This window comes from Gordionus sp. m RMFG-2023, chromosome 2, assembly GCF_954871325.1.
Source record: "Gordionus sp. m RMFG-2023 chromosome 2, tfGorSpeb1-WG-v2, whole genome shotgun sequence".
NCBI lineage: Eukaryota > Metazoa > Nematomorpha > Gordioida > Chordodea > Parachordodidae > Gordionus > Gordionus sp. m RMFG-2023.
In genome coordinates this window covers 50,001,718-50,024,502 of record NC_088776.1, presented here as the reverse complement: position 1 = coordinate 50,024,502, position 22,785 = coordinate 50,001,718, and the positions used below count along the sequence as shown (strand labels likewise).

General features: G+C 27.0%; 1 protein-coding gene across 2 annotated transcripts; it reads right to left on the bottom strand.

The window, feature by feature from the left end:
- Positions 1-266: 266 nt before the first annotated feature.
- LOC135925216 (transmembrane 9 superfamily member 2-like) lies at positions 267-22,572 on the bottom strand. Of its 2 annotated transcripts, none has more exons than XM_065460439.1 (16): positions 22,364-22,572; positions 13,101-13,168; positions 12,565-12,658; positions 12,103-12,230; positions 10,594-10,729; positions 9,770-9,900; positions 6,558-6,675; positions 6,200-6,279; positions 3,851-3,956; positions 3,595-3,727; positions 3,253-3,430; positions 2,799-2,958; positions 1,618-1,769; positions 1,358-1,469; positions 941-1,112; positions 267-515 (listed from the first exon to the last, which is right to left on the bottom strand). In XM_065460439.1, exons 1-16 carry the CDS (start codon positions 22,505-22,507, stop codon positions 448-450), a joined length of 1,980 nt encoding a protein of 659 aa, XP_065316511.1. In that variant the 5' UTR covers positions 22,508-22,572; the 3' UTR covers positions 267-447. The 2 variants fall into 2 exon arrangements, with proteins under 2 accessions (XP_065316511.1, XP_065316512.1); XM_065460440.1 differs by lacking the exon at positions 22,364-22,572 and adding an exon at positions 21,415-21,475.
- Between the last annotated feature and the right edge of the window lie 213 nt (positions 22,573-22,785).

The following is a 22,785-nucleotide window of genomic DNA, read 5'->3' as shown; positions in this document are numbered from 1 at the left end:
TGAGCACATGCCATAATCTCTAATTTGGTTGCTAACAATATTTATTGAATAAAGTCTATAAATTATCTGTTGGTAAAAAAATATAACGATCAAGACATTAATAGTAATAATAAAGGATAATATTATTAATGCACATAAAAACGAATACAATTTAATCGAATATATATAAGTATGATATATATATATATTTAGAAATTAAATAATTGTGTTATAAAATTTTTGTTTTATATACTATACAAATTAATAAGTGATAAAAATCATTAAAACATATATACAAATATTTCTCCCCAAAAATAAAAAAAGGTTTATATATTTTTTTATCACTTTTTCGAAGATTAGGAAATGGTTATAATATGTCTCAAGACTACGAGAATGTAATATGCGATATAAAGAATATTATAGCAAGATAAATATTTTTTATAAAAAAAAGTTGTTATGTTCGGTCATTTAATCTACCTTCACGACGCTGTATATCTTGGAGATAAACCAGTAGCAAGCAAAAAATCCGATAGTGCCTTGTTTTTTTGATTTTGTATAATATTTAAAGTAGTCAGTATTTTTTTTTAAAATGAATTATTTTTAAATAATAATGTATAGTAGAGCACTTCACTCCATTTATATTGGACCACTCTTATTGCTTAAAACTTTAATTAAAAATAAAATCAAGAACTATTTTTTCCCCACGACCTTTATAATTATATTTTTGCTCATAATCAATCCAAATTTAACAATATATAGACACTTTGATTTCTATTGATTAACATAATTACCCGAGTCTTATTCTTATTGACTCATTTTGTTTAAAACCCTTAAAAAAAGAAATGATAAAAATTCAAATTAAAAAAGGCGCAATATAAATGGATTAAGCAAAAATAGTTACATTTTTTTCCTTCTTTTTCTTACTGCAAATTGCATAGATTGGTATAAAAAATATCTTTACCTGTCAACAAAAAGAACATGAAGGTAAGGATGAGCGTGTACCCAAAATAGAGAAAAGTGCTGGCCAAACCCTTGATAGCCAATGTCCTGAAGAAGTAATTGATGCAATAAGCGAAAAAATAGAAAGATGTACTACCGCTAGTAAAGAATGCCCTCCACCACCATCTGTAATCCTGTGAATTTTTTTAAAACACATTAATATGTGTGTTATTTCAAATAGCGATTCTAATGCCAATGAAACATGACGCTCATATTTTAACGTTTAATGAGAAGAAGGAAATAAAAAAAATGATTGATTATAAGGCGACTACAAAAATGAATGCTTATTATTTAAATTTATATAATAAAAAATATATCTTTATAAAATAAAAAGTGGTTTTTATTTTTAACAACATTTGAACTAATTTTATTTAATTACCTCGGAACATAGGTGGAAATAACAGAGAAGAATGCTAGTTTCGGAGCATGTTATGATAAGTATGATGAACACTATGAACAAAAATCCAAACATGTAATACATTTGATTGGCCCTAAACAAAAGAAATTCTATTATTTACAATCAACAAAAGTATATTTTTTAAGATTTATTTTAAAATAAGTTACAATGTAATAAGTTACTATTTATTATAACTTTCTTACTTTCACCCTATAATCGTGTGCATATTTTATTTATCATACCATAGGCTGTTAAGGATGAAGAAAAGTTGAATAAAGATGCAGCCGAAAGGCAAAATACCGCCCATAATAATGCTGGGGATTGGTGTTGTGTAGAATGTTTGGTCAGGGATCTGTCTGGGTATTTGATTTGTTCTAACCGGATGTTCCAATGCCTAACATTTAAAAATATATTCATTAACGATAATCGAACGCCAGAGAAAACGGCGCCATTTAAATAGTATTTTGTTGTACACCAAGGCTCGGACTAAAAACAATTTTTTTTTCTTGAATCAAAAACAAAACACAGAATTTTTGTCTTATTTTTAAATATCAAAACCCTATTCCACGTATTATAACATTTTCATTATTTTTTTTATAAATTTCATAATAAATCACTCAATTAGAGGTGCATTGGATGAGATGGTGTTAAATGGATAGATTTGAGCACTTTTTTAAATGAGCGAAATCATGATTTTATCCAAACAATATCCCCCCCCCCCCGAGATTTCGCGAATAGATGTCCAAATCTTTCTGCCATTTATGAGAAAATCTCTAGGATTGCGTAATATTTTTTTTGGCCAAAATCTCGAGTTAGCCTTTTTAAAAATCGAGCCATTTAACAAACTAACTGAATCCAATTTCTTCTACCTGGCCGAGTCCAGTGTTGGATCTATAAAAAAATTTATTAACTCTTCTACGTAGAATATATAATAAATTCAATTAAAATATATTAGTATATCTTCAACAATACAATAAATATATGATGGTATTAGGGATTTATCCATCATTAATTTTCAAAACAATAATAAATTTATTTTTTTAAAAATAATAAGATAAATTATATAAAATAAAGAATTAATTCTCGGATTTATAAAAAAAAGATGCACTTTCTTTTTTTGGGATAAAATGCAAGTATTTTTTTTTATAAATCCTCATTTTTTAAATAAATATTACGACATTTAATATAGTATATCTTAAAAAAAATCAGCTATTTTAATAGAGTTGAAAGGATCCAAATAAGGAAGATCCGAGCCAGGTCCAGATCCTATACTTATAATTTATAAACAAATTTTAAAGATTATTAATTATTTTTAAACTATATTAATTTGTGGCTATGTTTCCATACATCCTTTCGATTTTAAGTTTAAGGATATCGAAATGTATGACTCAGAGGAAAAAAAATTTCCCCAAACCTTGATTACCTTTTTCTTGTAGCCAAAGTAGGCACCAATAAAAGTTAAAGGCAGTGATATGCCGAACCACATAGCCAGTAAGGCTAGAAGCGAGGTGAAAGGCACGGCCGCGGAACTTCCCTTTGTCCAGAGCAACAAGTTTAGGGCGAAAAATACGGCAAACACTATGCTGTAATTACAAAGAAAAAGAATAATGTATTTCGATATTTATAATAGTCATATGTCTAGAAGCATTGTATAAATTCGATATTGAAAAAAAAACGCAAGAAAAATTATATGGGAGGAAAATGAACATAGTCGAGATGTGCATTAACTAACAAGAACTAATCTATCAGACGGAGAGTACAATATTTTCAAATAAGTTAGTAATGCTAAGTAGTTCATATTTATGAAATAGATAATGGTTAATTTTAAAAAAGACGCAAAGGCCAGATTTTAGATTAAAATTAACTTTCCGTCTTACCCCGGACACAAGCACCCCGTCAACAGGATGTTAGTTTTCCAGTTATAACCGTGAAAGGATTTGTAGATTCGGGCCGAAACATAACCTGCCGGAGTCCCAAGACAAACGTAAAGGACGAGCGCGCAAGTCATAAGGGCACCACGGTTGGCGGGAGATAAAAAACCCAAGCAAGCGAATACTGTATATATTGAAAATATTTAATTTAGTATAGTAAATAATTTTAGAAAAAATAAATTAAGGCACATATTTTTAATATTCCATTTGAAGTAATAATGGAATAACATAGAATGGTTTGTGAGATATATTACATGAGCAAAGAAAGAAGAAATATATTTATTTTACTCAATGTGATAAGGGCCATTAGCATGATTTGAGTGCCGGATCCAAGGAATACCGATAATAAAATTCCTCTCTTAGGAGGTCTAAAAACGTCCCCGTGTACCAACTTCCATCCATATTCTTCCTGAACATCTTCCTTTATATTTTTAATCAGCAAAAAATCTATAAATGCTTGCATTTGAATATTGTCGATATTTAAATTCGAAATATTCTAGCTTCCCGCTCATTTCATAATAATCGACTTAATGAAAAAACTTACGGCGTCTATCTGGTTGTATCTGGCAATGTCTCGTCTCAGGGTTCGCAATAGAATCATACCAACCATGCCAGAAAGGAATAGAATGATCACTAAAGCATTCATTATGCTTAATTTTTATTAAAAGAGAATGTTGTATGTTATTAAACTTTAAAAAAAAAGATAAGTGTAGTTATCGGAAACTGGAACCGTGAATTTAGATTGTTATTAATTCCAACAAAATAATTCCAAGTTTTTTTTAAACAAATGAATTATTTTTTAAAATATGTTTAATTTAATCTAAAAAATAATACAACTAATAGGAATCTAAAAAATTCTAAGAAACTGCATTGATTTTTTTAGATTCTATTTTCTGTTCCGAATTTCTATTTGCTTTCTTTCGTACAGCCTCTGATATGTGCAGTAATAATGAGTGATAAGATCACTCATTAATTAAATTTTAAAAAATCCAACTAGATCAAGATTTTTTATTTCTAGAATGCAATAATCATGATTATTCATTAGGTTTACTAGTTATAACTTATTTTATAACACGTTTTTAACATTCCTCTAGGAACCAGATACTAAAAATGATCAATAGTATATCATCGAATTGGAAATTGGAGAAGTCTCGACATAGCATTAAATTCTTAGCTAACTTACACACATATGGAGTAAATAAGGTAACAGAATTTAATTTACATTAGACATCAAAAATTTTGAGGAAACATTAATATTCAAGGATTATTGAACTATATGAATATATGGGCATATTATTTTATCAAACGAGTATATTATAATTTTAAAATTAACTATAAAATTAAAAAATTATATTTTTATTAAAAATATTTTCTTAATTTCTAGAAAGTATATAGCGACGGATGCAAGGATGCTCAAACCCTAAATTGATAGACACACGGAATTTAATGATTTAAGTTGAAAATGCTATCAATACAATACCAATGGCGCACCCTCCAAATTCAAAAGTAATTATATTCAATTTTTTTTATGCCAATAATTATGATAGCTAAAACGCATTTAAAAGGACTTCGGAACCCTGAATCTATATAATCCTAGTTTAAAATAAAAACCGAAGAAATGTGGGATCTGTGGTATCTTTATTTTTATCAGGATTTATTTACTCTAGAATCAATCTTTATTATATTTTAAAACGAACAAAGTAAAGTTTCTTTTTCACTTTCTCAGGCCACTTCCAAACACGACGTTTTTTTTTAAAAGCGAGAAAAAACAAATACAGTTAATAGATGTGTTCTTCCAAACACAATGTTTTTTTTGATGCATACGATTTTGCTTTATTTTTAATATCAAATAGTTTGATATTTTTAACGATTAAATGGCGCTAATACGATTGAAGTAAACAATTTCTTTTTTAAATATTATAATATGCAATAATTTTAAACCATTTGAAACAAACCTATCCAAATTAAGTATTGGATGAATTGTGGATTTTATATGCTAAAAGGTAAATGTAAATCTTGTTAAGTAACACCTTTATATCTATGATAGGAAATAATGATAATAGATTTACTAGATAACTATCCATAATCATTATTATAAAAATGAATATAGCAGATCAGATATGACATTTATCCTAGAATATCTTAGAACAATTACAAACCTTAGCTTTATTGACAGATATGTTGTTATTGAAATATTTTTTACATTTTGTATAAATTTTTATAGAAATTTAATACACTTTTTTAAATATATTATAAACAATTACATATTTAGAAATAAAAATCTTGAATTATTTATTACACAGTAATGTGGATACCATTTAATATAATATAATTTTAATTCTTTATAAGTTATAGTAGCATCAATAGATTTGCTATCTGCACCCATATTTATCTTAAATGCATCTCTTAATTCAATATTGAAGACATGAATACAAATAATCTATTTAAGAATAAAGTTTTATCTTTCTCTAACTTATCCCTCTTAATATTCAGTTTGTTCTGCTTGTATAGGCTATTTGGAAATAATTTAGTCCTGTATGTTGTTTATATTTTAATAAGTTAATATTATATTAGCTTTGAAGTAACATTGGTCCCATTTTTGGAGATATAGTACTCTTTTGCAAAAATTATTTATTAAAATATTTTGTAATGTATAAAAATCAGATGTAGAAAAATCGCTCGTTGTTTGAAAGTAAAAAATATTGCGAAAAACATGCCTCGGAAAACGTTTTGTATATTGACATTATAAACAATAATAAAAAAAAATGTCAAAGAAGACAAAAAAAAACAATATTATAAATTGATAATACTTATAACTCGTTCATGTGTATAAAATAAAGATAAAAATATTTGTACCAAACATCACAAAAATAAAATTTTAAAGAATGATTACCTGAACCATTGTATATTAGCTTGTGGCATGGCATACATTACATAATCCCACCGGGAAGACCATTTGATTTTGTCATTAACCTATAAGATCACAAATTTCAAAATTAAATATTGACATATGGTTGATGAGGGGACTGAAGTATATAAAACATTAATTCTTCAGTATTCGATACCTATAATGTTTCTATTATGCAAAGATAGATATAATTAAAAAATGTATAGAATTTATCGATTTCCTATTTCAAAAATATGTACATTGAATCTCGCAAATAAGAGAAGATGTTTAAAAAAAATCGGTCACAAATCAAGAATATGGTAAAATTATTAAACGACACAAAAATAAATTAAAAATGTGAAACCTCAAAATTGACGGAATAGCTATAAGGAATCTCAAAATCTCCTACAAGTTTTTCCGGTATTATCAGGGGTTCAACTACGACATCTCCGCCCTTGAGCATGGCATTGGGATCCTTGAAGCTAATTTACACAAAAATTATAGAAAAGTCGAAGGTTTTCTCGATAGAAGAATCGGTGGAATTTTAATTTTAGGAACATGAATCGGCCTTGAATAATTTTGTGCTATTATATGAACCAACCCTTTCCGGGCGGGCCTCTAACATATGACCAATGGGAAACACGATGAAATTCGGGATATTTAATTTTATAAAAACGTAAGGAAAGTAAGAGACAGCATCTACGTAAAAATAATTTGGATGGTATCAATCAGGCAATGTAACATTTAATTGCACTGAATTGATAATTCAGGTGGCGAATCACTTTATAATTAATTACTCTTATATTTTATTAATGGGTCTCAGCGTCATTGGCTTAGGAGATTTGTCTCCCTTCACCCCCTTTCCAAATATTAAATAGACCAAAAAAACGAGATTTTTAACTACCTTTTTAAAAACGAATGAAACTTTGTATGATGATTATATAGAGTCCAACTTATGAATACGGAGTTATAGGTCAAACTCCTATTCAGATATAATTTCAGTTTATTAAGATCAAATTACTCGATAAATATTTAATCCAAATTATAAATCTTGTAGCCCTTAAGAGTTTTCTTAAGAAATAATAAAAATATTTTTAAAAACTTCTTCACTGTCTAGGTATTCCTAGTAAAACAAAAATGAGCAATTTTTTATTAATTCCATTTGAAACCGATGAAACTCATCAGATATGTATATTCCCAATATATTTAAATATTTAATTAAGAATTAGAATGGAAGAAATAAAAATTATTTCCTTTGCCATATTTGGAATAAAAAAATCAAATATAGATGCTATCTTTTAAAATATTTTTTATACATAATTATTATGCAATAGCAAGTACAGTTAAATAGAACGACCTGCAGAGGTAGATATTTTAAGACAAATCGGGCCCGGATTTAATTAAATACTTTCCAAGCAGGGTTACAGGATTTAAAAATAATATATTTGGCCCTATCTTTACAAGGAATTATATTGATAACAAAAAATTGAAGAGGCTCGAAAAAGAAGTTTAAAAGGTTTCCAATAAACGCTGTTTTATTCAAATGCCTATAAATTATGGTTATTTTTAATAATAGCGTCAAAATGATAGATAATCGTCGTTCAAACATATAAGGAGTAAATATAATAGACAGCCATGGGAAATTGTTTGTAATAGGTGTTTACAAAATTGAATTGCGATAAATTTTTTTTATAATAATTATATATATTTTATGTTTTAACATTATATTTAATGATTATTTATAAGATAAGATACCAAATTTTATTAAAATTATTTTTAATAACCCTCTCTAGATTTAGTTTTTCGTTCCCAAAATTAGGAAAAACAAAATAATTTTTAAATTCCTATCTCCTCCATTTTAATTCTTACTTAAACAAATAAAATAAGCATATTCGGCAAAACATCCCAAAGTGGAGTTAGCTCAAAATAACTCATTTTGCCTTATAGAAAACAAACACATCGACATAAGAATTTTTTTTAAAAAATATTTTCTTAGAGGATTTTAAGGCAAAAAAAGATATATAATTTATGCATCAAGACCAAATATTAATTGAGTAATTTGAGATTCTAAAACCAAGATAGTGCTTGTATTGGATTTAGAGAGCCCATAACGCTGGGCCACTTGAGGTAGAGCATTATAAAATGTTAATAAATTTTTCAATAAACAGAGACCTCGGCTTGAGTAGGTTAATGATGCTTGGTACCTTAAGGTACCATCAATCAAATTTGAATTTTGTTCATTTTTCATTTGGATAGGCACTACCAAATATATTTATAATATATATTTGAAAAATCGTGATTTTTGGAAAGCCTCTATGGCCTAGTAGGCAAGAGCTTGGTTTACTTATCCCATGGTCCCGGGTTCGTATCCCAGGAATGATCATGTTTTTTTTCTTATTCTAACTTGGTGGTTCCATCCTTGGGGGGATAAAGGAGGCCGGACTCGACCACGTGATTCCGTATTAATATATTAAATAATAAGGATCTTATTACATTTTAATAAATTTTGGTCGGTAATTAGCAAATTAGGTTGGTATTTAGAATATTTCCATACATTCACTTGGTAGTAAGCATCATTAACCGCTTGAGTACACGGGCTGGGCTGCATTTTAATATTTTTTAAATATTCCCGGGCAGGGCCTGAAATATTTTTTTTAAAAATCCCCGAACCTGGCCGCCTATTTGAACACCTAATATTTTATTAGGTCATTATTGGCTATAAAAATTAAATATAATATATTTTAAAAAAATCAGGCAGGTCTTTGATATATATAACTAAAAAAAGATTGGCCAAATAGTTGGTCGATTTGATATTAAATCACCCCCTATCGATTTAATGACCGACCTCTTAGAAAATAATATGGAGGCAATTTGCTCCTAGCCCCCCCCCCCCCGTTCAAGTAAATACTAATCCTAAAATTGTAGGAAAAGTAGATTAATTATAGATGTAGTTAATTAGTAATAAAACGATGCACAATTTACGAAAATGTATGTTAATTTATAAAAATGACCGGCCCTCGGGCTACAAATGAGAATTATATTTAACCCTCGGAAACTTCGGCCACGATGCATATTCATTCCTGCCCCTGCATTCACAGTTAGCAAGAATTCGCGGCGAAGTATATAAAAATGCACAAAATACAGTGGATTTTGTGTAATTTACAGCACATAGCTCTATTAATAAGGGGTGGGGAGGTAGGAAGAAAAATACCCTATCTTACTGAGGATCCTAAAGAATATTTATATATCCGCCAAAACATTGACTTATAAATTTCTTATCAATTCACGACTCCATGTATCCTATTATTCATGGTTTATAATAGTAATTTTATCAGCCATTTAAAAAAAATATATATATTAACATTTAAAAAAGAACATCATTTATAAATTTATTATGAATCAGATTAATTATTTTAAAAACTCGAAAATATCTATAAAATAAATAATAAAAAATTACGCAAGCGATGGGAAAAAAAACACCAATAAATATAATATTCGATTTTTATACCAAACGATTTTTACAAAATAATATTAAAAAAAAATAGATAAATTAAAAGTAAGAAAAGAAAATAAAACCTGAAAGGGATGATTTTAGCGCTGATGATCCTGCCACGTTTGCTATTGGAATAATCGTTGATAGGATTGTAGGTGACAATTATTTTGAGGTAATTGAACATGTAATACGTATTAGGCTTCAGGCTATCCGGCTAAATAATTTTTTTTAAAATTCCCGTATTGATAATGGGAGGATCTAGGTTAGTGTTAAGAAATCACCTAAGGGTGGATTCATAGTGGGATCCGATCCGACAAGATTTAATAGCTGATCGAATTTAAAAATCTTGTAATGAGGTCAATTTTTCTTAATTAAAACTCCATAATTATAATATTAATTATCACGAACAGAATTAAAAAATAAAATTAAATATTAATTAAAAAAAATTGATCACATAAACAGAGTTTAAAAAATCGATCAGCTGTTAAATCGTGAGATCGGATTCCACTATGAATCCAGTCTAAATCTAGTGTTAATGAAAGAATAAAAAAAATATGACTTAAAAGAATGGCTCCTTCCGAAACCGGAAAACTTATTTTTTAGAAGGGAATCGGAAACACTAATTATTTTTTTCCAGGTTCCTATTTTCCAATTTATAATATATTATATAAAAATCTTATGTTTCGTTTTACTTTTAAGACTATAAATGAGAATTATCAGCGAAACAAAAATATCCACAAATCGAAAAAAAAAATCATTCTTCATTTATTATTTCACAAAAGAATTGAAGAGGCCATTACGATATGGTATATTCATAGTTTCAAAAATGATATTTATTATCTAATTATACAACCTAAAGAAGATATTCAAATATTAAGAAGTAAAAATTGTGAGATGGGTTGCTTACGTTTATGTTAAACTTTTGTGATATTTCTTCTTTATCCATGGCTTCTCCGGTGTAAAATCCTATGGGAAAACTCCTGGAACAATATTCAACGTTTTTCGCCACGTAGCACCACAAAAAGGGCAGGTTATCTATGATCCTAACATGGAAATATGTTCATATTCGCGTTTAATTTATAGTGGGAAAAATCGGCAAAACTTTTAATAAAATATCCACGTCAAGTATCCCGTTGAGAGAGAGATTTATATAAAAACCGAGCAATTTTTTAAATAATTTAGGAACTTAATGAACAACGATATTTGGTTTACTTTAGCCCAGCGATAAATACTTTTTTGCAAAATCATGGGTCAAACTTATATGCCAAATGGTAGGCGTTTTTGTATGGGCCTAAATGAGTTATGAATGTTGTTACAGAATTTTTCGGATGAAATTTGTGTATGCCTTCAATACGAGGAGCATGATAACTGTCGTTTATTACCCTAGGGGTTTATAGTAGTTTTATAATTGATACATAACATAGAGTTGTTGAATTTTAGAATTGGAAGTATAAGAGATTCCCGGTTGACAAAAAACTTATGCAATTAAGTTTAACTTTTCCTATCCTATTAATTCTGTTTCTTATTTTCTTTAATTTTATGAAGGCCCCATCTAGAGTAAAACGTCTATCATTCGGCATTTCGGCCTTACCCATGATTTACAATATAATGGACTTATATCGCCGGGCTAAACCCCCTTCTATATTTATGGAGCTATTATTTATTTCTCCAGTATTTTATCCGAAATTTGCCAATATTCTTAAAAATATTTTCTCAGTATAATAACAAAATTGCTAGGGTTTTTATTAAATTTACCAGTATAAATTAATAGGTAAGTACATAGTTCAGCAAAAAAATTTTAATAGTATAATATATTTTTCCACTAATATTTTAATTATATTACCAGTAAAATAAACTAATTGTTTTAATAATTATTAGGGATGTACAGATATTTTTATCGGATCGGACCTATCTTCCTTAAAATATCGGGTATCGGCTGATTCATCCTTTTTAAAATATCAGTTATCGATCGATATTATAAATTTTTTTTATCCAATAAAATGGCGTCAAAAATTCATTTCAAATTTCATAATATATTTGTTTATTACTTATGTAAATAGATTAATGTAATAATATAAATAAGGGACAATAAAAATATTTTATAAACTTTTAGAATCATGAATATAAACTATAACTGATCATTATAATATATTTAAATGGCTTATGTTATGGTATAGTTAAATAATGTTATACTATTAAATGGTAATAGATGTATTCAATAAAAATTAAAACGATTAATTTTGAAGAATACAAAATGGGATATCAAATTAATATCGGCAATATCGGATCGACCTCCAAAAATTGGCATCCGTACACCCCTAATAGTTATAATGTAAATTTTAAGTTTTTTGACATTAGTATATAAATAAATGGAGATCGGGATGTGCCAAAAAATATATATATCACAAATCAAAACCAGTGCTGCTGATAATCCAGCTTGATTCCCATTTTGAGAAAATTAGCTCGGTTTACATCCTGGGGTTTACTGGAAGAATACTTTTTGGTGCATACCGTCTTTATGGGCAAGTCTTTCAGAAAGTATACCTGAATTTTGTATAATTATTTTTAAAAAAAATTTCAAAAAAAAAATGTAATCTTTTAAAACAACTGCGACAAATATTGACAATAGGCTCACGTGGGCCAATATTCCTGCAAGCAAATTGATGATATATATTTGCTCAAATAAAGAAAGAAAAATGTGTCTCAAATTAATTGATAATGGTAAATAAAAAAAATGTAAAATCTTGCTTTAAAAACAATTACTTGTGATAAATTGTCAATTCATCGTTTTTTAAAAAATATTATAATAGACTTCTTTTTAAAACTATCTTTCCTAAATTTGTTTTATTCCTTTCGTTTATAAAAATAAAGAAATAACTTCGTAGGGCGACGGCCTGATTCTATCCCCCAAAAATATTTGCCCTAGATTTTCTGACGGGGATTTGCTCTCGTCGGATAAACAAAAATCGAATCTAAAAATGTAAAAAAAATAAAATGTAAACTTGGTGATTTTTTTGTCTCGTGGTGTTATAAGACATTTTATAGAAGTCAAAATAATATTCATGCTTTTCTTTCTTCGTTTCGTAGCATATATAAAAAAAATAGATAATCACGAGCAAGAGATACCATTGACATGATTCAATTGCATCATTTTGCCCATTAAGTATATTCTCGTGATTAAACTAGCCCCGTGAAAATTTTTCGGGTTTCTCGGGCCCAGCCAATCGTAAAATAATTTTGTACAATTTGTTCTGCTATGCAAGGCCCGACCAGCCAGTAAATCCTTTTCGATTTAAAGTTTAACCTGCCCCCGCTCCTCTATGAAATGGATTCTTTTCAAATTAGACTTATTATACACAACTAGAATACTCTTTTCATTGCTTAAAAATCGTTATATAAATTTAATATAATCACCTGTGGTATTCGTAGGGAATGACCGTCTTTTCCGAGTCTAAAATGTTGACGAATACAGGTATTTCAGACTAAAAAATATATAATTTATTTAATCATTCAAATCTATAATTTTTTTCTTTCGCGGGCAATTTTAAAAAAAAATGCGTGAATAGGCAAATTTTGTAAAAAAAATTTTTATTGATGAGGGTAACAAAATTCGCGAATTTTTAATTGCTAGCGAAGACAAAGGTTATTAAGATATCAAAAAAAAATATTCAATCTTAAAAACTATAAATCTACACGCTTAAAAGACCAAAAAGGTAATCTTTTAAGAATTTCTTTTATCATTTTAAGATTGAATTTCATTTCCAATAGAAATATATTCATTTTGTGATCAAATTTTTTTTTATGATCAAGTCGATATTTATTTGTCAAATATTTTATTTTATATAAATTCTCTAATAATGATAAAAAGGAACATTTCAATTTATTTGTAATGTGAAATTTTTTTTTTATATTTAAAGAAAGAGTAGGCGGGTTGGGTTTATTCCATGTTAAATCAATAAAAAAAACATAACTTTCGCGTGAATTTTTAGGATTTGAGTGAAGTTTTGTATACTGACTAAGGAACAAGTAAATAAATAAGTGTTCATCGTTTTTTAACTTCGTAGCTCTTATATTTTTGGAGATATCAAAGGTCAAAGAAAGCGCGAAAATTGATCGTTATTCAAATAAAGATTTACTAAAAAAACTATAGAATTATAAATAATAACTAATATCAAGATAATATGCATACTTTCCTTCATTTAATCCGATTCTAAGTTTAAAATTCTTATGAAGAAATAATGAGTTTCTCCGATTTTAATAAAATTTAAAGAAAATTTAACTAAGATCAATCTATATCTGGATGGGAAAAAAATGGAATACCAAGTATCTGCCTCTATGATAAAAATTGACAAAAATACCTAAAAAAACCAAAAAATATCTTTTATAGAATAAAAATATGTAATTAATTGTTCTAATTATATTTAAAATGTTTTTATATGATATCGATACATGTAAAGATTCCACGTCCTACGCAATATTTTTTAATTTTTATTGGTAAAGAAAATATTTAAACAGTAAATGACATGTATTATAACCTAAAATGAATTATTCGTTATTCAATTTTATTCGATTCGTATCTTAAAAATACATATAAAATATTAGATTCGAAAATTAAGGACGAATACGGAAAATATATTATCAGTCGAATAACTTTTTATCTATTATGATCGAATATTCGTATATAATTTGTAAATATTCGAAATTATTTTTAATTATTTAACATTTCTTTGTCGAAATTTTCTGTTCTCTTACTTTTTTCCACATCTAGAAATCACTTTAAAATTTTAATAATAATCCATTTTTTCATTTTTGAAAATATTTAATTTTCGAATGGAAACAAATATTTGACGAATCGTATGAATATGAATTATTTGATTTCATTTGCAAACAATGTGTAAAATTAGAACCATCAATAAGATTTTTTTAAAAATTTTGCATAAATAATATACATTTTAAATTTTTTTATTATTAAATAAGTATCATAATAAATACAATAATATTAGAAATTAATTATATTAGGATATCTATTGAACAAAAAAACAACACTTTTTTTAGTTGTTTTTATCGATTTTTAAAAATATAAATAGAGATTAATCTTAGTGACATTTAACATAAAATTTTCTAAAAATCGGATAAATTCATTTGTTTTTGCAAGATTTTAAACTTTAGAATGATTCAATGGGCTCCCTCGTTAAAATGTAAATTTCAAAGTATTTCTTGTTTTGCCCATAGTTTACAGTTAATTTTTTTTTAATAAAATTTTTTTGTGACATTGGTTAAAAGATGTATGGTAAATGGAAATCAATTTAGTATGGATATTGGAAAATATCAGATAGATGAAAAAAGTGTGGAACGGCATAGCCCTAGGAATTTTTATAGCCGAACAATGATAATCTCTTCGATCACATATAAATTTCTCCATTGAAGGCCAAATAAATCTATTATCGATGAAATAACCGGCTTATCATTGCCTGAACAAGCTTTATAAGGTTAGCATTTCACAAAGAAAATAATGAATATACTAATAAAACTTTAAAGGGATACCATTACAACCAACTCTATAAGGAGTCTGAGTTTATAGTCAACGTAACATTGTAATGCAGGGTCGACCGTCCAACAACATTTATTTGAAACTATGATCCCGAGTTCATTAATATACAAGATTAATTTATCGATAAAATAAGGGAATAAATATATTTACTACATATTATTTGAACGAGAAATGTTCCATATGCTCGAAATTAAAACATTTCCCAAAACCTACCAGCCGGGAATATTATCTTTTCGGAAAACAACCTTACGCACTCCTTACTTTCTTTTAAAAAGTAAAATAATAAATTAACATTCATGGTTTAATGAATACATAGAAGGAGGAATAAAACGAAAATGATGTCAGACATATATACAATACCTAATAGATATTATGACAATTTAAGAAATAATTTTCCTGACTCGAGTAACTTATAAAAAAAAATATTTACCTAGTCTAATTTCGATAAAATACGAAACACGTCAAAAATATTGTGTAAATTTGTGTATCTATATTTCTTTTCGAAAACTCATTACTCGAAGAAGAAAAAAAAGTACTGCTAAATGGTAACCAATTAAAAAAAATAAATAATTAAAAGTAATCATTAATTTTACTGCCGAAAGATTTTTTTTTCAAAAAAAAAATTGATATGATTATCAGGTTGAATGTATTTGACCATAAAGATTTATAATATTATATTTTTGCGATTAAAAGAAAATAAGTGGAAGGTCGATATGGTTAATCGTTAAACACATATTATAAGACGTGAGATTTTTAGGGAATGCCAACAAATTGAAATATGGTGATTTTTGAAAACTTTAAGCCAGATATTCAATTCGTTTTTTAAGAATAATGAATATGTTGAGCGATGTATGATTTCATTAAAGTTCGTCAAGCCTATAAACTCTTTGTCTGAGCTGAAAAAGTTTTGAGACGAAATGATTTTTTAATGGTATTCAAAACGATCTCTTGCCCCTATAACCCTTATTTTAAAAAAAATTGTGACTATTTCAAGTCAAGCCTAACTATGTTTTTTTTTCTTGAAGATTTGAGAAAAATTCCTACTTGATCATAAAAGGGGGGGGGGGTTGATTTAATAAGAAATCCGGTATTAATATGCTAAGGTAAATGATTATTTGCTATCATTTCCATAAACTTGGTAGTTAGTTATCCGATTTGATGGTGTTCGTTCGAAATGAATCGAATAATTTAAACCTTAGTATCCTATGTATTTATTTTACGTCCGTAGGGGGGGGGGAATACGATAGACCAAACGATTTCTAAAATGTTTGTGAAATACGAAAAATCTGGATTAGAATCCTATAGGGGTCTGTTTTTTTAATAATCAAGATCGGATGCAGTAGCTTGACCTAATAAGCATCAGAAAAAGGTTCACTATAATAAGCCGCTTTCGACCAAAAAACCGTTATTTAAAAAAAATTTAATCAATTTATTTTTTAAAATAAGGATATTCAACTTTCTTTTGGCTGCGCCGCCTGTCAAAATTTATATTTTAAATGATTTATGCCTTTTTACTTTTGCTAATCTTTTCGGGTAAGGCTGGAAAACCTTTATAAAAATTTTAGCGTGCCACTTCGGGCAGTGCTGCTATTAAATAATAATTTAAGACGACCCCGATCCTCTAAAAAATAGAGCTCCATTCTGGACTACATGAAAAGCAAATGAGGTATGAAACTAATTAATTATACAAATGGCCGGATTACCAGGATGAGCTCAAAAATACAAGTTTTTATGCGGTCTTTCCTAGTATGCAAGCATAGAAATATGAAATTAATTATTAAAAAAATTTAAGATATTAAAAGACTCGTGACAAAAAAAAGGATCAATGTATCGTCGAAAAAAAATATATATAATAATTTTTCGCAGGAAAATATTATAAAATGAAAAGTTATTCACCCTTTAAAATTTTAAAGAGAAAGAAAATTTGTAAAACAATTGAGTGTAAGACTTTCTATAGAAATAATATGAATGAAATCGTTTCCATTGTCACGGCCAGTGCCATAACAAGTGGGAACTTGAGGGCCAAAATGGGTTTTATGAAATATAAAATATTAAACTACAATAAATTTAAGCGGAAACGAAAATGCTCTTTTTAAAATTTTTTAAATGGAAACTCTTTTTTAAACAGCCGTCAGGTAAAATTATATGAGGGGAATTGTCTGGGTAAGCTCAAATTGTTTAAAATATCACAAATGTAATAAATTATCTATTTAATTATTTTTGACCTTAAGGGTATTGATTTTTTAATTGGATAAAAGTTAAGTATATTTTCTTTTAGTTAAATCTATATATTATCATATTATTTTAATATGAAAATTAAGATACTAACATCTAATATAATTTATATTATCTTTTTGAAATAAATTAAATAATACTAAAATAATTTAAATAAGGTTTAAGTCAAATATGGGGAAGGATAACAAAAAGAACAGTTAGTCTGGTTCTATCCAGCAAAGCCACATGACACACACAAATGGAGGTAAAGGAAAGGGTGTTATGATTTCTTCCAGACCCATAGATCCTAGACAGGTTTGCGTAGGAGTAATATTTCCCAAGGAGGACCCTAGACTGCTGAAGCAAATGTGGCGCCGTGAGACTTGAATATACCATTCTCATTCTCAAGATTTGAATTGGTATATTCTCAGTCTATATTAAATTCAACCTCTGTTTTCTCATGAACATTGACTTCAAATGCATTCCAATACCCTAATAGTTTTAAACCTTTCCTACAATTCCTGATTTTTAAAAGGCCTTTTTTGCAAAGTTCAACTTAAGGATCAAGGTTATTACAAACTAGACAAGTGACAACATCAACCTTAATGAAAACCTATCAAATTATGGAAGGAGTCAAATGTCAATTTTTACAATAAACGATGCTATGAATAAATTTCTAGATATATTACCAACAAACGACAAGCAATGAATAAATAACTACATTCTTTCATTCATCAATTTATGAGAATTTTATACTTCACCTAACCCCTCCTAGATGTATATATAGGGAGGAGGAGTTTTTAATATTGTTTAGTATTTGTCTTTAGGGTGATTGGTCTTTTTATTCGATAAAATTTAAATACATTTTTTTCTCGTTAAATCGATATAAATTAAGGTATTAACGATTTAATACAATTGATGATTCTTTTTTTTTGAAAAATGCTTAAATACTAGTTTAAAAAATAATGTAATTTTAAAAGAACAATATGGCGAAAGATAATAAAAAGGATAGGCAATCCGGTTCTGAAAACCAGCAAGGCTATATGATAAATAAATATAGGTAATTCGAAAGCTCTTATCATTTCTTCTGGACCCGCAGACCTTCTTTTCGGAGCCTAGGCAATCCATGGTCAACTGCAGACATCTGGAGCAAGCTTAAGATAATAGCTAAAATAAATAGCCTTTAAACCAACAATTAAATTAGGACAGGCAGATACAACAACTTTAAACTAATTGTCAGGCGACTTTTGCTTATGGGTCCATTCCATACTTCTAACCCATCGTAACTAGTGATATGAAGGGGGGGGGTATCTAAAAAGCCAATCATAAAAAAACCTCAGCTTATAACCCAGGCTAAAAAGAGTTATGATTCTCGTTATTATATTTTTTTTAAAAAGGTGGATCATATTCAGGTTCATAATTATTTTTAAAGAGGTTACAGTTCTAGTTCTTGAAGATTTTGGTAATAAACACCCTTATTAATAATAAGCATTAAACATTAAATCCTCTAAAAAAAATTCACCCAAAATTCTCAACAGATATAAATTAGTTGTACTTGGTTAAAACTAGGGATGTACCGATATCACTTTTTGGAGGCCGATCCGATATTCCTGATATCGGCCGATTACCGATCCGATATCATAACTAATTTTGTATTCTGTAAATATACCAATGGTTTTAATTTGCAATATACTTTTTATTAGTATAACATCTATAATTTAATTATACCATAACTTATGTCATTTAAATATATTATAATGATCAGTTATAGTTTATATTCAATTCTATTGCTATTCTAAAAGTATATAAAATATTTTTATTGTTAAATCACTTTTATATAATAAGTAACAACATTAATCTATATACATAATAAGTAATAAACAAATATATTATGAAATTTGAATATATATTTAAAATACTATTTAACATTAATATATCGAAGATTTCTTTTTAGAAATACCAAAATTTCCAATTTAACAGAAATCAGCCTGCGGCGATGTCAATATCACCAGCTTCACTAAAAGCAGATTCTGAAGAGATTATCGCACACTTTTATAAACAGAATGCGCAAAAAAATAACAATATGGCAGAATGTTTATTAATTAATTATTATTAAAAAAATATGGATTTCGATTTTATTTATTAAAATAAATGATTTTAGATATAACCTTTTTTAAAAAATTTATAACATTTTATTTTAGTTAAAGACGCCATTTTATATCGGATCGGATCGGTAAATTTTATAATACTGGCTGGTAACCGATATTTAAAAATAGGTGAAATATCGGCCCGATCCGATAAAAATATCGGTACATCCCTAGTTAAAATCAGTTTGAATTGTGGTTTTTGTAAATTTCAAAGCGGGATTCTAGTTTTTAGATTTTCAACGAGTCTGTTTCCTAAACTCTAGGTTATCTATCCTCACCATCGTCATGTTAATAAATTTAATGCAAAATACTTGTATCACAACAAAGCAAGAATGAATCCCTAGTTTGTTAAGTGTAAACTTATGATAAAACTACTGAGGTACAATTATTAACTTAAATAATTTTGCAAATTTGGTCATTTTTCTCAAGAGGGCCATTAGACTTTTCAGTTTGCCGGAGGTCAAGGTGTTCAATTATTTTTTTGTTATAACAATATATAACTAATTCCAATTTTTGCTCTAATTTTTGACTAACAAATTATTTGTTAAGGTCTGCATCCAAAAATTGTTCCAAAACTTTTATAACTTTTTGAAAATCATAATATTTAAAAATAATGCTTTGGTATGATTATTGATTTTTTTTTATCCAAAAAGGGCTTATTTCATGGTTTTTGTAAAATATTCCGGATATTTCAAGACAAATCACCCAGTGATTCGTGCGACCATTTTAAAAATGGATGAAACTTTATGTATAGAAATAGATTGTAATTTTATACAAATTAAAATTTTAATGTTCTAGCTCAAATATATCCAGAGTTATGGGCCTTTAAAGTTTGTTGAGAGCCTTTTTCAAAATGCTCAAAATATTTTTGGCAAAATAAAAATTATATATCTTATAGCCCTTAAAATTCTCCTTAATAAATGCAAAAATAATCTTAAAAATAGCCACAATATTGTTAATTCCAGTAAAAATTTTGAAAAGTGCCCCATTTAAAAAGATGATACTCATGAAATATGTTTATTGTCAATATTTTTAAATATTTTAAAAACATTAATGGAGAAAATAAAGATTTGAATTTCATTTAGTTTTTTCTTAATTTTACGAATGAATAAATCAATTATAGAGGGCGCGATCTTGAAAGGTAATTATAATGTATTTTTTAAATAAAAATATTCATTTTATTTTATATTATAACAAACCATTAATATTTCTATAAAATTATTATATTTACTAGAAATTTCTTTAAAAAAATTTTGTTCCCCAATAAAAAAAATTATTATAAATATTTTTAACAATAGCGCCCTCTATAATTAATCCTTTTATTCATAAAGCTAAATAATTTAAATTCTAATTTTTTCCATTAATATTTTATTTAAATAATTAAATATATTGATAATAAACATATTTGATGAGGTTAATCGTTTTAAATGCTCTATATAATTGTTTGCTTTATTCCTAAATTATAAAAAATTAAATAATTCAAATCCTCAATTTCTCCATTAATATTTTTACTTAAATATATTGGCAATAAACATTTTTGGTGAGTTTTATCGTTACAAATTAGGCTCTTCTCAGAATAATTTTGTTTTATTTACCAGAATACAATACATAATTTTTGCATTTTCTTAAGGGGAATTTTTTCTTAAGGGGAATTTCGAGGGCTACAAAATGATAAATAATTTGTTGTTTTAGACCAAATTATTTTGAGTAATTAGAGATTCATTATAAGATTAACAGGTTCTAATCGAACTTTGAAGGTACATAACTTGGATATTTGAGATAGAACATTATTTAAATTTGTATAAAATATACTAACCTTCATGCCAAGTTTCATCATGGTTGTCCAAAGATCAAGTTAATTCAGTCGAATTGTCATGGATTTACCCATTAAGATTAAATTTTTTAAAGAACAGAGATATTTGATTAAATTTTACCTAAAAATGCCAAAATCTTTCGAAAAATATTTTATAAGTAAATTTTGTAATTTTTATATGCATAATAAATCTTTCAAGATGAAATCAAATTTTTTTTTAAAGATATCCACAAACAAGTATTATCCATCAATGATAGAATAAATACAAATAATATTTAATAAAAAAATCCAATGCTCTTAAACAATAGGCCATTCAGCCATTCCTGGACTTACATAAGCTTTTAAAAGAATGATTTTATTTATATTATTATGCAATAGAGGTTTAATTATAAGCTTCAAATCTTAATAAAAATTACAATCTAACAATGGATAAAACACATCACATGTTATAAATTTTTATTTATATTTATAAAATATTTAAATACAAATATGAAGGTATTCCTCTTTAATATGAATAAAGATGTCCAATAAATAAAATGACATAAAAATTTCATTCATAAATCCCTAAATTCAAAGCTTTAAACATATATAAAATTCAACATTTTTTAAAAAAATTAAATTATGTGACTTTAAAAATATAAATAATTATTAAAATATGGTATCATAGCTTGTAAGATTAGATAAATGCATATTTAAATATATCCAATATTATATATAATATCAAATACATAATTATTTAATTAATTACCATAAATCATGATAATTTTAAATTTATTTTATTAGTAAACAATTTGCATAATATAAATTGATGTAGCTAAATAATAGTTATGCATTTTCACTATTTAAAAATCAAAATGAAAAGGATAGTCAGATTATTATTATATAGTTAATTTAAACTTTAATTAATATTCCTTAAAAAACATTCTATGCAATAATTATAGGTAAATATAACCTTGCATTTATCAATCTCCTTTCCAACTTCACAATAGTCAACTGGGAAAAGACCAGGAAGATACGCATATCCATTATTGATAAAAAGCAAAAGAAAGGTTATATAATATGAAAGAAAACGATATGAGAGAATAGCGTTATGCATTATTGATCAATGCCAGATTTACCAAGTTTGCATTGTCTAAATTCGATTTTACGTGTGAGTTGAAGAGGATAGATTAAAATTGTATTGAAAGCTTTGGGCAGCTATTTCTATAATCGAAAACATGTGATTAATAAAATGTAAAAAAATGTTTCGATTCTATTTAATATAATTGTGAACAAAATTATTGCTGATATACTTGGAGCTTTCAATCTCTTAAACTTATCCTCCCTTAACGACTTATACTTGAAGCATCGTATAATTTCCTACGCAGATGATGT

Excerpts from the sequence above, each read along its gene's own strand:
- LOC135925216 (XM_065460439.1), bottom strand. The coding sequence starts at position 22,507 with ATGCATAACGCTATTCTCTCATATCGTTTTCTTTCATATTATATAACC. Across the intron at positions 12,231-12,564 it reads TCAGGCCGTCGCCCTACGAA|GTATACTTTCTGAAAGACTT; the intron begins GTTATTTCTTTA and ends TACAAAATTCAG. Across the intron at positions 516-940 it reads CATGTTCTTTTTGTTGACAG|GCACTATCGGATTTTTTGCT; the intron begins GTAAAGATATTT and ends CAAAAAAACAAG.